The 17,136-nt window shown below is 40.5% G+C and overlaps 1 protein-coding gene across 1 annotated transcript in view; it reads right to left on the bottom strand.

Moving 5' to 3' along the window:
• LOC113934127 (RNA exonuclease 1 homolog) overlaps window positions 1-17,136 on the bottom strand; it is a 40,327-nt gene that overhangs the window by 5,493 nt on the left and 17,698 nt on the right. The window contains exons 4-6 of the mRNA XM_035723475.1: window positions 16,466-16,579; window positions 13,653-13,726; window positions 13,354-13,461 (exon numbers count right to left, since the gene is read on the bottom strand). Of these exons, the coding sequence (XP_035579368.1) occupies window positions 13,354-13,461; window positions 13,653-13,726; window positions 16,466-16,579 (296 nt within the window). The remainder of the gene's footprint in view (window positions 1-13,353; window positions 13,462-13,652; window positions 13,727-16,465; window positions 16,580-17,136) is intronic.

The following is a 17,136-nucleotide window of genomic DNA, read 5'->3' as shown; positions in this document are numbered from 1 at the left end:
GTTCTAGAGCAAGGAACAGATAATTTTAACCTGAAGTATATTAAGGGGTAGATTTTCAAGTCTATCATGCCAAGAAAAATGAACATGACATCTGCTTTTGAGCCTACCTGTAAGACCTACCTGACTTAATATGAAAAAGTATCTCCAAGTAGGTGAATAAAATAACCTGTTAGATAAACTTAGTCTTACCCATTTGAATATTAAAGACAATGTCAAACAATGATTTTGGTTTTATCCTATCTAATGGATTTTCTTTTTGATCTGGAAGAGCCAAATGACTTTAGCTGTCTTATACTGCTTTTGGTTTATGATGGTTGGACTTTATTATCAATATGGACAGCAATTCTTTTCTTCTTAGTTAACAGGGCAAATCAACAATCAATGATAATGCAATAATAAGGACTACCACCTTAACACATACTGTTTTGTGAAAGTACAAGGCTGTAATTCTTTACCTTAAGAGCATAGAGACTATGTTCAAAGCTATGTCCAATTAGTACAGTGTCAGCACTGAACAGGTTCAACAGGATGGCTTGGACATCACGGATCGATGTTTTGGTGTTCTTCAGGTCATCTTCGACCACACCAGAAAACCTGCCCCAGTCAGACACACAAGGCAAGAAGGTAACTCACTGGATTTCATCCGTTAGAGTTAGAACACATCACTGACCCAGTGTGACAAACACTCTCGGAACAAAACAAAGTCTTACTTACGACCATCAGCTATCCTTTACTAGCTTAATTTGTAAAATGTAATGTGGATTAATTAATGTAAATCTGGGAGCGGGGAGACATGAGGAGTTCACAGAGTTCCTTTGAACTCTCTTTGTATAATCTGAGTTTTATCTCCCATTAAAGTAAGCCTAAAATAGCCACAAATCAAGGAGGTAAAAGACCTGTACACTGAAAATTAAGACACTGATGAAAGAAATTGAAGGGGACATCAGTAAATGCAAAGATATTCCATGCTTATGGATTGGAAAAACACTATTAATATTACCGTATCACCCAAAGAAGTGTACACATCCAATGCAATCCGTATCAAAATTCCAATGGCATTTTTCACAGAAATAGAACAACTGTAAAATTTGTATGGAACCGGGCGCCTGGGTGGCTCAGTTGGTTAAGCGACTGCCTTCGGCTCAGGTCATGATCCTGGAGTCCCAGGATTGAGTCCCACATCAGGCTCCCTGCTCAGCGGGGAGTCTGCTTCTCCCTCTGACCTTTCTCTCTCATTCTCTCTCTCAAATAAATAAATAAAATCTTTAAAAAAAAAAAAAAAAAAATTTGTATGGAACCACAAAAGATCCTGAATAGCTAAAGCAATCTTGAAAAAGAACAACAAAGTTGGAGGCGTCACATTTCCTGATTTCAAACAATATTACAAAGCTATGGTAGTCAAAACAGTATGGTACGGGCATACAGACAATGCAGAGATCAATGGAACAGAATAGTGAGCCCAGAAATAAACCCATGCATATATGGTCAATTAATCTAGGACAAAGAAGGAATGAATACACAATGGAGAAAGGATAGTCTCTTCAATAAGTGATGTTGGAAAAACTGGACAGCCACATGCAAAAGAATGAAAGTGGACTACTATCTTATACCATACTCAAAAATTAACTCAAAAAGAATTAAAGACTTGAATCTAAGACCAGAAACCACAAAACTCCTAGAACAGGCAAAACGCTCCTCGACATTGGTTTTAATCTTTTTTTTTTTTTTTTTTTTTGGATCTGACTCCAAAGGCAATGGCAACAAAAGCAAAAATAAACAAATGGGACTACCTTAAACTAAAAAGCTTCTGCACCGTTAAAGATACCATCAACAAAATAACCCATGGAATGGGAGAAGGTATTTGCAAATCATTTATCCAATGAGAGGTTAATATTCAAAGTATATAAAGAACTCCTACAACTCAACAAAAAAATCCCAAACAATCTGATTAAAAAATGGGCAGAGGATCTAAATAGACATTTTTGCAAAGATACAGAGATGGCCAACAGGCACATGAAAAGATGCTCGATATTGCTCGATATCACTCATCATCAGGGAAATGCAAATCAAAACCACAATAAGATACCACCTCGGGAGCAAGATGGCGGAGGAGTAGGAGACCTAGATTTTGTCTGGTCTCAGGAATTCAGCTGAATAGGGATCAAACCATTCTGAACATCTACGAACTCAACAGGAGATCGAACAGGAGAGAAGCAACAACTCTCTGAACAGAGAAGCGACCACTTACTGGAAGGTAGGGTGTGCGGAGAAGTGAATCCGAGGCGATATTCGGGAGGATAGACGGCGGGGGAGGGGCCTCCGCCGGCCGCTTCTGGCAAGTGCTAGAGCCGCGGAGCACAGAATCGGAACTTTTAGAAGTTGGCTCGGCGGAGGGACGTCGCTGCAGTGGCTAAGCGGGGGGTGGAATCCTCCTGGGACAGTGTGGTCTCAGGACCCTTGGGGTCACAGAGAGACCGGGGGTGCCTGAGTCCGGCAGAGCTCCCAGGTATCAGAGCAGGGAAGCCGGCTGCAGAGACGGAGCAGAGTCGCGGGCTCTCAGCTCTGGGTTGCCACAAACTGTGATCTGCGGCCCAGTCGGGGCACTGCTCCTCCAGCAGGGACCCAACAAGCGGCAGATCCGGGGAGACTCCCCTTCCTTCCCGGGGAGGAGCGGTGCGGGAACGCACTGCAGGGATCTGCTGGGTTTGGAGACTCCGAGCGGGGTCGGGTGCCAGAGATAGCAACGCTTGATCACAGGCCGGGTGAGCACGGAGTGCGGCCAGAGACCGGGGACACGGGAGTGACTGCTTTTCTCTGGGGGCGCACTGAGGAGTGGGGCCCCGAGTTCTCGGCTCCTCCGGGCGGAGACTGGGAGGCCGCCATTTTCGCCCTGGTCCTCCAAAGCTGTACCGAGAGCTTGCAGGGAACAAAAGCTCCTGAGAGCAAACTGGAGCAGCTTCCTTAGCCCGGACCGACAAGGGCGGGGCAATTCCGCCTCCGGCAAAGACATTTGGAAACCACAGCAACAGGCCCCTCCCCCAGAAGATCAGCACAAACAGCCAGCAAGCCAAGACCAAGTTGATCGATCAAGGAGAATAGGAGAACTCCAGCGCTAGGGGAATACTGCACATAGATTCATGGCTTCTTTTTTTTTTTTTTTTTTTTTACCATGATTCATTATTTCATCAAAGTTAATTTTTGTTGACTTTTTTTATTTTTCTTTTTCCCTTTTTCAACCAACATCTTATAAATCCCTTTTTTTTAAAAAAAAAACATTTTTTATTTTTTTTTTCATTTTTAGAGTCATATTTTATCCCTTCATAGTAGTTATCCTTGTTTTTGGCATATATATATAAGTTGTTCTCTCTTTAAAATTTTGAGGTACAGTTTCTTCTAACAGATCAAAATATACCCTAAACCACTAGTGTATGGCTTTGTTCTAGTCTCCTGCCTGATCACATTCTCTCCCTTTTTCCTTTTTTTTTTTTTCCTTAAATCTTCTTTCTTTTTTCAAACAACTTATCTTACCAAGTCCTTTTATAAAATCTTTTATAATTTTCATCTTTACAGTCATCTTCCATCCCTTCATTGTATCAACCCTTATTTTGTACATATATGTCTTTCTTCCTTTAAAATTTTAGGAGGCACTTTTTTCTAACAGACCAAAATACGCCCAAAATCTAGTGTGTGGCACTGATCTATGCACTAGCCTGATCATATTTGATCATATTCTGCCTTTTTTGAATTGTTTTGTTTTTGTTTTTATCTTTTTTTCTTTTTTTTTCTTTTTCTCTTTCTTTTTTCTTTCTTTCCCTTTCCTTTCCCCTGGTTTCAGGTCTTTTCTGATTTGTATACAGTATATTTGCTGGGGACGTTGTAAACCTGTTAGCCTTTTGTTCTCTCATTCATCTATTCTCCTCTGGACAAAATGACAAGACGAAAGAAATCACCTCAGCAAAAAGAACAAGAGGTAGTACCGTCTGCCAGGGACCTACTCAATACGGACATTAGTACGATGTCAGACCTAGAGTTCAGAATCATGACTTTAAAGATACTAGCTGGGCTTGAAAAAAGCGTGGAAGTTATTAGAGAAACCCTTTCTGGAGAAATAAAAGAACTAAAATCTAACCAAATCGAAATCAAAAAGGCTATTGATGAGGTGCAATCAAAAATGGGGGCACTGAATGCTAGGATAAATGAGGCAGAAGAGAGAATCAGCGATATAGAAGACCAAATGATGGAAAATAAAGAGGCTGAGAAAAAGAGAGAGAAACAACTACAGGATCACGAGGGCAGAATTCGAGAGATAAGTGATACGATAAGACGAAACAACATTAGAATAATTGGGATCCCAGAAGAAGAAGAGAGAGAGAGAGGGGCAGAAGGTATATTGGAGCAAATTATAGCAGAGAACTTCCCTAATGTGAGGAAGGAAACAGGCATCAAAATCCAGGAGGCACAGAGAACCCCTCTCAAAATCAATAAAAATAGGTCAACACCCCGACATCTAATAGTAAAACTTACGAGTCTCAGAGACAAAGAGAAAATCCTGAAAGCAGCTCGGGAGAAGAGATATGTAACCTACAATGGTAGAAACATTAGATTGGCAACAGACCTATCCACAGAGACCTGGCAGGCCAGAAAGGACTGGCAAGATATCTTCAGAGCACTAAACGAGAAAAATATGCAGCCAAGAATACTATATCCAGCTAGGCTATCATTGAAAATAGAAGGAGAGATAAAAAGCTTCCAGAACAAACAAAAACTAAAGGAATTTGCAAACACGAAACCAGCCCTCCAAGAAATATTGAGAGGGGTCCTCTAAGCAAAGAGAGAACCTAAAAGCAGCAAAGAGCAGAAACGAACACAGACAACAGACAGTTAACAGTCACCTTACAGGTAATACAATGGCACTAAATTCATACCTTTCAATAGTTACCCTGAATGTAAATGGGCTCAATGCCCCAATCAAAAGACACAGGCTATCAGATTGGATTAAAAAACAAGACCCATCCATATGCTGTCTGCAAGAGACTCATTTTACACCCAAAGACACCCCCAGATTGAAAGTGAGGGGGTGGAAAACCATTTACCATGCTAATGGACACCAAAAGAAAGCTGGGGTGGCAATCCTTATATCAGACAAACTAGATTTTAAAACAAAGACTGTAATAAGAGATGAGGAAGGACACTATATCCTACTTAAAGGGTCTATCCAACAAGAAGATCTAACAATTGTAAATATCTATGCCCCTAACATGGGAGCAGCCAATTATATAAGGCAATTAATAACAAAAGCAAAGAAACACATTGACAACAATACAATAATAGTGGGGGACTTTAACACCCCCCTGACTGAAATGGACAGATCATCTAAGCAAAAGATCAACAAGGAAATAAAGACTTTAAATGACACACTGGACCAAATGGACTTCACAGACATATTCAGAACATTCCATCCCAAAGCAACGGAATACACATTCTTCTCTAGTGCCCATGGAACATTCTCCAGAATTGATCACATCCTAGGTCACAAATCAGGTCTCAATCGGTACCAAAAGATTGGGATCATTCCCTGCATATTTTCAGACCACAATGCTTTGAAACTAGAACTCAACCACAAGAGGAAAGTCGGAAAGAACTCAAATACATGGAGGCTAAAGAGCATCCTACTAAAGAATGAATGGGTCAACCAAGAAATTAAAGAAGAATTAAAAAAATTCATGGAAACCAATGAAAATGAAAACACAACTGTTCAAAATCTTTGGGATACAGCAAAGGCAGTCCTGAGAGGAAAGTATGTAGCAATACAAGCCTTTCTCAAGAAACAAGAAAGGTCTCAAATACACAACCTAACCCTACACCTAAAGGAGCTGGAGAAAGAACAACAAAGAAAGCCTAAACCCAGCAGGAGAAGAGAAATCATAAAGATCAGAGCAGAAATCAATGAACTAGAAACCAAAAGAACAGTAGAACAGATCAACGAAACTAGGAGCTGGTTCTTTGAAAGAATTAACAAGATTGATAAACCCCTGGCCAGACTGATCAAAAAGAAAAGAGAAATGACCCAAATCAACAAAATCATGAATGAAAGAGGAGAGATCACAAGCAACACCAAAGAAATACAAACAATTATAAGAACATATTATGAGCAACTCTATGCCAGCAAATTAGATAACCTGGAAGAAATGGGTGCATTCCTAGAGAAGTATCAACTACCAAAATTGAACCAGGAAGAAATAGAAAACCTGAACAGACCTATAACCACTAAGGAAATTGAAACAGTCATAAAAAATCTCCCAAGAAACAAAAGCCCAGGGCCAGATGGCTTCCCAGGGGAATTCTATCAGACATTTCAAGAAGAATTAATACCTATTCTCCTGAAACTGTTCCAAAAAATAGAAATGGAAGGGAAACTTCCAAACTCATTTTATGAGGCCAGCATTACCTTGATCCCAAAACCAGACAAAGACCCCATCAAAAAAGAGAATTACAGACCAATATCCTTGATGAACATGGATGCAAAAATTCTCACCAAAATACTAGCCAATAGGATCCAACAGTACATTAAAAGGATTATTCACCACGACCAAGTGGGATTTATCCCTGGGCTGCAAGGCTGGTTCAACATCCGCAAATCAATCAACGTGATACAATACATTAACAAAAGAAAGAACAAGAATCATATGATCCTCTCAATAGATGCAGAAAAAGCATTTGACAAAGTACAACATCCTTTCTTGATCAAAACTCTTCAGAGTATAGGGATAGAGGGTACATACCTCAATATCATAAAAGCCATCTACGAAAAACCTACAGCGAATATCATTCTCAATGGGGAAAGGCTGAGAGCTTTTCCCCTAAGGTCAGGAACGCGGCAGGGATGTCCACTCTCACCACTGCTATTCAACATAGTATTAGAAGTCCTAGCCACAGCAATCAGACAACAAAAAGAAATCAAAGGCATCCAAATCGGCAAAGAGGAAGTCAAACTCTCACTCTTTGCAGATGATATGATACTGTATGTGGAAAACCCAAAAGACTCCACCCCAAAACTGCTAGAACTCATACAGGAATTCAGTAAAGTAGCAGGATATAAAATCAATGCACAGAAATCAGTGGCATTCCTATACACCAACAACAAGACAGAAGAGAGACAAATCAAGGAGTCGATCCCATTTACAATTGCACCCAAAACCATTAGATACCTAGGAATAAATCTAACCAAAGAGGCAAAGGATCTGTACTCAGAAAACTATAAAATACTCAGGAAAGAAATTGAAGAAGACACAAAGAAATGGAAAAACGTTCCATGCTCATGGATTGGGAGAATCAACATTGTGAAGATGTCAATGCTACCTAGAGCAATCTACACATTCAATGCAATCCCCATCAAAATACCATCCACTTTTTTCAAAGAAATGGAACAAATAATCCTAAAATTTGTATGGAACCAGAAGAGACCCAGAATAGCCAGAGGAATACTGAAAAAGAAAAGCAAAGCTGGCGGCATCACAATTCCGGACTTCCAGCTCTATTACAAAGCTGTCATCATCAAGACAGTATGGTACTGGCACAAAAACAGACACATAGATCAATGGAACAGAATTGAGAGCCCAGAAATGGACCCTCAACTCTATGGTCAACTTATTTTTGACAAAGCAGGAAAGAATGTCCAATGGAAAAAAGACAGTCTCTTCAACAAATGGTGTTGGGAAAATTGGACAGCCACATGCAGAAGAATGAAACTGGACCATTTCCTTACACCACACACAAAAATAGACTCCAAATGGTTGAAAGACCTAAACGTGAGACAGGAGTCCATCCAAATCCTAAAGGAGAACACAGGTAGCAACCTTTTCGACCTTAGCCGCAGCAACTTCTTCCTAGAAACATCGCCAAAGGCACGGGAAGCCAGGGCAAAAATGAACTATTGGGATTTCATCAAGATAAAAAGCTTCTGCACAGCAAAAGAAACAGTCCACAAAACCAAAAGACAACCGACAGAATGGGAGAAAATATTTGCAAATGACATATCAGATAAAGGGCTAGTATCCAAAATCTATAAAGAACTTATCAAACTCAACACCCAAAGAACAAATAATCCAATCAAGAAATGGGCAGAAGACATGAACAGACATTTCTCCAAAGAAGACATCCAAATGGCCAACAGGCACATGAAAAAGTGCTCAACATCGCTTGGCATCAGGGAAATCCAAATCAAAACCTCCATGAGATACCACCTCACACCCGTCAGAATGGCTAAAATTAACAAGTCAGGGAACGACAGATGTTGGCGGGGATGTGGAGAAAGGGGAACCCTCCTACACTGTTGGTGGGAATGCAAGCTGGTGCAACCCCTCTGGAAAACAGTATGGAGGTTCCTCAAACAGTTGAAATTAGAGCTACCGTTCGATCCAGCAATAGCACTACTGGGTATTTACCACAAAGATACAAATGTAGGGACCCGAAGGGGTACGTGTACCCCAATGTTTATAGCAGCAATATCCACCATAGCCAAACTGTGGAAAGAGCCAAGATGCCCATCGACAGATGAATGGATAAAGAAGATGTGGTATATATACACAATGGAATATTATGCAGCCATCAAAAGGAATGAGATCTTGCCATTTGCAACGACGTGGATGGAACTGGAGGGTGTTATGCTGAGTGAAATAAGTCAATCAGAGAAAGACATGTATCACATGACCTCACTGATATGAGGAATTCTTAATCTCAGGAAACAAACTGAGTGTTACTGGAGTGGTCGGGGGTGGGAGGGATGGGGTGGCTGAGTGATAGATATTGGGGAGGGTATGTGCTACGGTGAGCGCTGTGAATTGTGCAAGACTGTTGAATCACAGATCTGTACTTCTGAAACAAATAACGCAACATATTTTAAGAAAAAAGAAAAAGAAGAAGATAACAGAAGAGGAAGAAAAGGGGAGTATGTCAGAGGGGGAGACGAACCATGAGAGATGATGGACTCTGAAAAAGAAACTGAGGGTTCTAGAGGGGAGGGGGGTAGGGGGATGGGTTAGCCTGGTGATGGGTATTGAGGAGGGCACGTTCTGCATGGAGCACTGGGTGTTATGAACAAACAATGAATCATGGAACACTGCACCAAAAACTAATGATGTAATATATGGTGATTAACATAACAATAAAAATTAAAAAAAAAAGAAAAAAAGATACCACCTCACACCTGTTATATGGCTACTGTCAACAAAATAAGAAATAACAAGTGTTGGCGAGGATGCAGAGCAAAGGGAACCTTCGTGCACTGTTGGTGGTAATATAAATTGATGTAGCCAACATACTGCCAGTATACAGTATATATGGTACATAACCATATACTATGAAAAACATGGAGCTTCCTCAAACAATTAAAAACAGAACTACCATATGATCCACTAATTATACTTCTGGGTATTTATCTGAAGAATATGAAGGCACTAATTTGAAAAGACATATGTACTCCAGTGTTTATTGCAGCATTATTTTCAATAGCCAAGATATGGAAATAACCTAAGTATTCATTGATGGATGAATGGATAAGAAGATGCAGCATAATATCTACAAAGAAATACCACTTAGCTCTAAGAAAGAAATCTTGCCATTTGTGACAACGTGGATGAACCTTGAGGGTATTAGGCTAAGTGAAATAAATCAGAGAAAGACAAACACCTTATGATTTCACTTATATGTGGAATCTAAAAAACAAAATAAATGAACAAACAAAATAAAACTCACAGATACAGAGATCAGAATGGTGGTTTCCAGAGGGGAAGGCAGTTGGGGGTAGGAAAAAATGGGTTAAAGAGACCAAGAGGTACAAATTTCCACTGGTAAGTCAAGTGGATGTAATGTACAGCATGGGGACTCTAATCATTAATACTGTACTGTAAATTTGAAAGTTATTTAAAAAGGAAATCTTAAAAGTTCTCACAAGAAAAAGGTTTTTAAACTTTGTACGGTGACAGATGGTAACTAGTCTTACTGTGATCATTTCACATGCAAATGACAAATCATTATATTGTACACCTGAAACTGACAATGTATGTCAATTATACTTGAATAGTTAAAAAAAAAAAGATACCTGGCTCCATCATCAAGCTTAGGGAATTTGATAAATAGTTAATCAACTATTTGGATTAAGAGGAAATTATCATGGAGTACTTGGGCTTACTTTCATTTTTAAAAAATTCAGTGCACTGAATGCATTTGAAGTTTTTTTGAGACTCAAAATTGTTTATAATGCAAGCCCTTCAGTTATCATTTTGTCACTATGAATATCAATAATTACCAAATATTTCCAAAAAGCAGTTAGGAAAGATTCCATTAAAACCATGAAAGAATAAGTACCACTAGTCCAGTAATGTTAAGTATGTTACAGTTCTGTTTGTCAATATACCCCAATAAAGCTGGAAAAAAACCCAATAAAATACGGTTATTCAAATGTGGCAAAAATGAGTAGGAAAAAAAATCCAAATAGGTCAGGAGAAAGATTAGTATACAAAATGTATTTTCTGATAATAGCAACCTTTACTGATTTTTATGCATATAACCATTTTTATGAACTGTGAGGGAATTTAGGTTTAAAAATGCTTATCAGAATTCTCTATAAATATTCTCAATATTTATCATCAAAATAACTTTTAATTTACACGACCACTTTGTTTTACTGTGTTCCAAAATTATGGACATATACACATTATATATGATACATATACTCTATATACAATATTACATAAGGTATTATATATACTACCCTGTATTATGTATACTATGTACATTATATATACTATATATGTGTATGTGTATATACAAGTCATATTTATATGTGTAAACAAATCATATATATACACACACATATATAAATGAGTAATTTTAAGTACTTTTGGAGAATATGTTAAAGAAAATTGAACAGTAAATACAATAACATCAATAACAAACACTTCTTATTCTAAAGTGAAAATTTAGATCCTTGCCATTTTATATTTGAGGAAATATATAAATAGGTCATGTTATATGGCTTATAAGCCTTTAGGAAACCCAAATTCAATCGATCAGTGATATCACTGGTGTTTCATACAAGGTTATTAAATTAATAACCTTGTATGAATATACATACATATAATAATATAAAATTAAAGGCACATCTATATTGTACCATTTCAAAGTTAGCACTGAGTTTGGGTCAGAAATATGTCATATTTTAATAATAATGATTCACAGAATAGAATCTGCACTGAACCATTACTTTGCATGCCATATCAAAGCCATGTATACTCAGGAACATGTCTACAAGATTGCAGAAATTTTTATCTAATGGGTATTTTTACCTAATGGAAATGGCTAATATGGTATTTTCAAAAGGAACTGATTAATGGTGGAATAATCTATTCAATATTTTTACCTTTCTAGCCTCCTACCTACCACTCCAACATGTCAACACCATGAGGGCTGAAGCCTTGTCTCTTATTTAGAGAGACAGGTAATGCTAGGATAACACATACCTTTAATGTACACTGTAGTTAGATTCAGTTCCCATAGTTTTGACCTGGGGTCTAACACAGTGTAACCTGAGGTCTAACACAGTGTCTGTCTGCATAATTTTAACAAGGTACTCAATAAAATATGAATGTTTTTGAACAAATGAATGAACTAAAGGAAAATAGTATAACTCATGCTGTAATATTGACTCAATAAAAGTACTAAGCTAAAACTCACCTAAACTACATGTTGAATATACTACATTCTCAAAAGCCAACCCTTTTATATACCTGGTGTTATAGTCAATGACTTCTTCATCTGGTTTCACAAATGTATCATAGACCACCTGGAGGCTGGGATCAACCACGGTCACTTAAGTTCCAAACCTTTGGCTGTATAGCACTATAAAGGGGGGGCGGAACATATTAAACTTACATAGTATATCGAGTAAACATTTTAACATCTTAGATATCCTAAAGGAATATTTCTAACTAGAATATATAATTTAATCATATTATTTGGATTTGCTAACAAAAGCCAGTCAGTGGATCTGACGGTCTTGTAAAAGATGTTCCAAGCTTTAAATTTTTTTTAATGTTAGTAGTATTTCTGCTAATATAATCATTCCATTTTCCTGGCTTAGTCTTTACAATTATTTTTATTAGACATTAGTGCTATCCAGTAGAACATTCCATGATGATAAAATGTTTTATTTCTATGCTGTCTAGTATGGCAGCCACTAGCCACTAGTATGAGGGGTGCCTGGGTGGCTCAGTCAGTTAAGCATCTGACTCTTGATTTTGGCTCAGGTCAGGATGTCAGGGTTGTGAGATTGAGCCCTGCATTGGGCTCTGCACTGGGCATGGAGCCTGCTTGAGGTTCTCCCTCCCCCTCTTCTTCTGCCTCTCCCCCGCTTGCATGTGTACATGCTCTCTCTCTCTCAAAAAAAAGTGAAATATGGCTAGTGTGACTGAGGAACTGTTACCTATTGGATAATGCGGTTATAGATTTTGTTGAATTACAAAAGAAAATCCTTACAATACATAAACATGTCACTGTAGAGGACAACATGGAAAGGATACTTGATTTCAAAGCCTGAAGCAGCCTTGTTTCCAGTTAAAGACCTAAGCTTCAAACTGAACAACGCCCTTCTCTATTTATCATTATTAAATTCCACTAAGCTGCTCTCCAAATATACTATAGGGAATAAAAATCTTAGGTTTCGGCAGAGACAACTGTTCACATGATGTTTGACATGTCCAATGTACTTTCTCCTATTTTAGTATATCTGATTCTCACAGTAACCGTGGAGTGATTAACCCCATACTTTACAGATTAGAGCATCCAGGAGACTTGCTTGGGGGGTGACCGTGGGTAAGGGGTGGGGCTTCCCAGGTCATAGGATTCCAAGTTCTCTTTGTTCCCTGCTTTTTCATATTGATTCTCATATGAAGAAAAATCCCTAAAAATATTTTACTGTCTCTATAAACAAGAGGTTTTGAAAAATTTATTCAAGTTTTTATGTTGATTCGGGGGTAACGGTACTATTTGTAACATTTTCCACCCATGTAAGTTCAGCAATTTGAGGAGTAGAACCAACGTTGGTGATACATAAAAAAAATTAAATAAAAAGAGGACCAAGGACCAATTCCTGGCTCTATCCTTTACTAGGTATGGGAATTCCTCCAAGTCACCTCTCTTCAGCTTCAGTTGCTTCTGAAAGTATGTGAACTACACTGCAGAGCTTTGTGGGATGGGGATAAAGTCCAGTGAAGTGCTGTCAAACAATGGAGAGTGTGCCACAATAATTCGCTTGTAATTACTCCAAGAAGGGTGGAAGAGAAAACACTGACATACCACCTCACAATTCACAGCAAATACACTGGGATTACCATCGGCGGGTGGGCACTTGACGAAAGTCTTCATGAAGCCCTCTATGTTTTCTTTCCAGCCATGAACGTGAAGCTGAAATAAATGTTGCCAAATAAATTACTGTTTATTTCTGCAGAAGCAATTACACTCATAAAAATTTTCTCAATTAAAAATTAGCTAATGAATTCTTTCAAATGCTTCTTGGTCTCTGGAGGCAACACCTCTGGCCCTGACATGAGCAGTGGTCTGACCGTAGGGTCATGGAGGGTCATGACAAGCCCTACCTTGGCAACCTGACAGCCGGCAGATCCAAGGACACCTTCACAACAGCTGTACCGTGTCTCTAAGCCACCGAGGACTGCAAACAAACAAAAAATACAAATCAAAACAGGCAAATTCTATAAAGCAGAAGTGGCTCACTCCCAGAGCACGTGTCTTACCTTACCCTCAAAGATCTTTAAGGACACTGCCGGGCACATGATCTCATGTTACCACTCCACATAGTCCTAGTTTTGGATATTACATAATGAACAGGAAAAATCAACTCCTGGAAGCAGAGTTCTTATGGCTCACACTTTGAAGGTGAATTACAGTTACCAATGTCCTGAACACCTTCAGTCCCCTTCCTTCCTCTTTCCCTGATTTTGCCCTGGTCCCTCAGCAATCCTCTGGCATTTTTTTTTTTAAGATTTTATTTATTTATTTATTTAGAGAGACAACGGGCACATGACAGTGGGGGGAGGGGCATAGGGAGAGGGAGAAAGAATCTCAAGCTGACTCCACACTGAGTGGGAGGTCCACAAGGGGCTTGATCCCAGAACCCTGAGATCATGACCAGAGTCAAAATCTTTTCAACCTTCCCTACTCCTTGACCTTTTTTCTCTACTGGAGCCCTCTGGTTGAGGGGTTCCAACTACCACCTTCTCCCTTCCTGTGTCTGAGCTGTTGATCTGACCCAAGAAACCACCCAGTTATGGAGGCTGAGACCACAACACAGATGGCACCTCCAGCCTTGGCTGGACCTACCAAATCCTGATGCCCTCTCCTTCTGCCATCTTTGACCAGGCACTTTGCACATTTCACAGCAATAATCCCAAGCCTTCATAACTCTTTTCTTATCCCACTCCCATATTCCAGCTCATCTGTTCCCTTATTCACCTTAGCCCTTCTTCCCTCTGGCCAAGGTAACGTTCTCTCAACTGTTTCCTATTAAATCCTTCTGCCTCCAGTGGTTTCTGCACCAGTTTTCCTTTAAATGTGGTTAAGACCGATTTTCCTGAAGCACACATTCATTCTATCACTTTCCTCAAGTTGTTCCCTTGTACGTTACTGATCAAATGCCAATTTCTCAGGCTGCCACTGAAGGCTCGTGCTTAACCAGCCTTACGTTACTCATCCAATCTTGACATCCCACAGCTTTATCTTACTTTGTCCTGTGATGAGAAAGGGAGACAGAGAACCGGTATTAACGCAGCATCTGTCAGAAGCCAGGACTTTGACATGTCACCTCACAGAACTGTCACCTAAAGCTCGTTCTATGAAGGTGGAAACAAAAGCTCAGGGAGCTGACGTAGCTTGCCCAAGGTCTCAGATAAAGTAGGTGGCAAAAAAGCCCCAAATCCCGGGTCTGCTGGCTCCGGAGTCCTTGCTCTGTTCATTACGCTGTATTGTCTGGTTAGCGCAACCGGCCTGCCTGCTACACTTACCCTTCCTTCAGCGTCTTCCCTCTTTGTTCTCCTCCTTTTGGAATTCACAGTCCCTCCTCCCTATGAAACTAAGCCTTCCATGCTCTAAACACTCAGGCCAAACCTGCCTGATTTACTTTATTCTGTATCCACGTATCTTTTCTGTCATTCAATCAAGCCCATTGTTCTTTTCTATTTCCTTTTCCTTGCGTTATCTTCTTCATAGCATTTAGTACAATCTCATTCATATTCATGCCCATCTCTACATGAATAATTCCTGTGTCCATGCACCCACCCAAAGATTTATGGATGGTCCATATGCATTAGGTACCATGTTAAGTGCTGGGGAGACAATGAGGCGAGAAAACAAGGACGGATGGTGGTCCCTCCCAAAGTTTACAGTCTTTTGGAGATGGCAGATAAGTGACTAGATCATTATAAAATGTGGTTAAGTGCTCAGAAAGGAAGAGGCAGTGTGCAGGGATGGAAGAGAGCAGGCCTCGTTCAGACGGTGAGGCTGAGAAAGGACCTCGTGGATGGACAAGTTAAGCAGAGGCCCAGAGGATGAGGAGGGTCGAGCCACGGCAAAAGCAGAGAGAACAACAGGCAAGGAGGCTCTGGACAGGGGGCCAGAAGGGAACTGTGAAGGGAACAAGGGACAGGGTGGAAGATGGGGGCACAGGCCGAATCAGGCAGGGTCAGCAAAGTAACCGAAGGCTTTTCATCAAAGCAGGGCAGAGACAGGACTAGATGTAAAAAAGTTATTCTGGGGGCTTGGGAGTGAAAAATAGATTTGGGGGGTTGGTGGAAGCAGGGAGACTGAGCAGGATGACGGTGCAACAACTGGGGACAGAGATGGGGGTGGCCTGGACCTGGGCAGGGGCAGGAGAGGTGGAGACAGCACAGGCTCAGGCTATATTCCTGAGGGAGAGCCAATGAGACATGTGCACTGCTGAGACGAAAACGTGCACAACAGGGAGACTAATGATGGCACCCAGGTTTTCGGTTTGTGTAGGCAAAACACCCAGCTGAGTGGACTGTAGCCAACTACCACGTTGCAGGGAAGATGGGGACTGGCGGGGGAAGGAATCAAGAGTTCATCTTCACTCAGTGCCGGGGCGGGGTGGCAAAGAAACTATTCTAACCCTGGCAGGGGCAAAGCAGGTGAAGTCCGGGGAGAGCTGACCGCCTGGAGGTCCTTCTGCACAACTGTCACAGCCTGGGCGTTCCTGAGCCTGCAGGCCGCAAGGGTAGGAAGCGGTGGTCAGAGGTTCAAACTTCAGGGGTTACAGTCTCTCTTTCCGGGACGGCATTTAATACATACAGCGAAGGGAATACTTTATTCCACTTTTCTCTCAACAACTTGGGCACTGGCTGATCAACTAAGTGCAAGAGAGCTACCAAATACTTGCCTTTATGACTCAGTACGGGGCCCAAGTGGTAGTTACATTCTTCTACTCTGCTGTGTTTGCCTGTGGGCATCACACCACGTATCTTCCCACAACGACAACATATCTTCCTGGAAGCTAAAACAAAGTAGGAAGTGAAATTATTCATGAATCTATGGAGAGAAAAGAAAAATGGATCGAAGTGCAGGGAATGAAGTGCTTGTGCATTCTTGATCATGCATGGATCACACACCCAGGGCTGACCATGAAGTCACAGGAGAAGTCACAGGGCTCATCAGAGGAATACTTGTGGGTGGCCTGCTCACGGCCCCAGGGCCCCCTCCTCAAACAGGCATCCCCTGTCTGTCCCCAGGGTCAGCCTAACACCAGATAATTGTGGCATTAGCACCACAGTCTGACTGTACCCAACTTGATTATGTTAGTACACAGTAGCTCCTGAAATAAGCAAGTCTTATTATTTTATCCCTTTTAGACATACAGTGACCTGTATATATTAAGTCGCTGAGCGTATATCTGAGCTTTTCACTAGACCCATTTATGAATAATATTCCTCAAACTGGCTCCGATGATGAAAGCAACTCTTATCTGAATGTCTACTGTGAGCTTCTGAGGCTCGCACTGTGCCAAGCATTTAACACGCATTCCCGGGATAGAGTCTCACAACAAGCTGATGG

The sequence above is a fragment of the Zalophus californianus genome, chromosome 13, assembly GCF_009762305.2.
Source record: "Zalophus californianus isolate mZalCal1 chromosome 13, mZalCal1.pri.v2, whole genome shotgun sequence".
Taxonomy (NCBI): Eukaryota; Metazoa; Chordata; class Mammalia; order Carnivora; family Otariidae; genus Zalophus; species Zalophus californianus.
The sequence above is the reverse complement of the archived record's forward strand: the minus strand, read 5'-3'. Positions and strand labels throughout refer to the sequence as shown.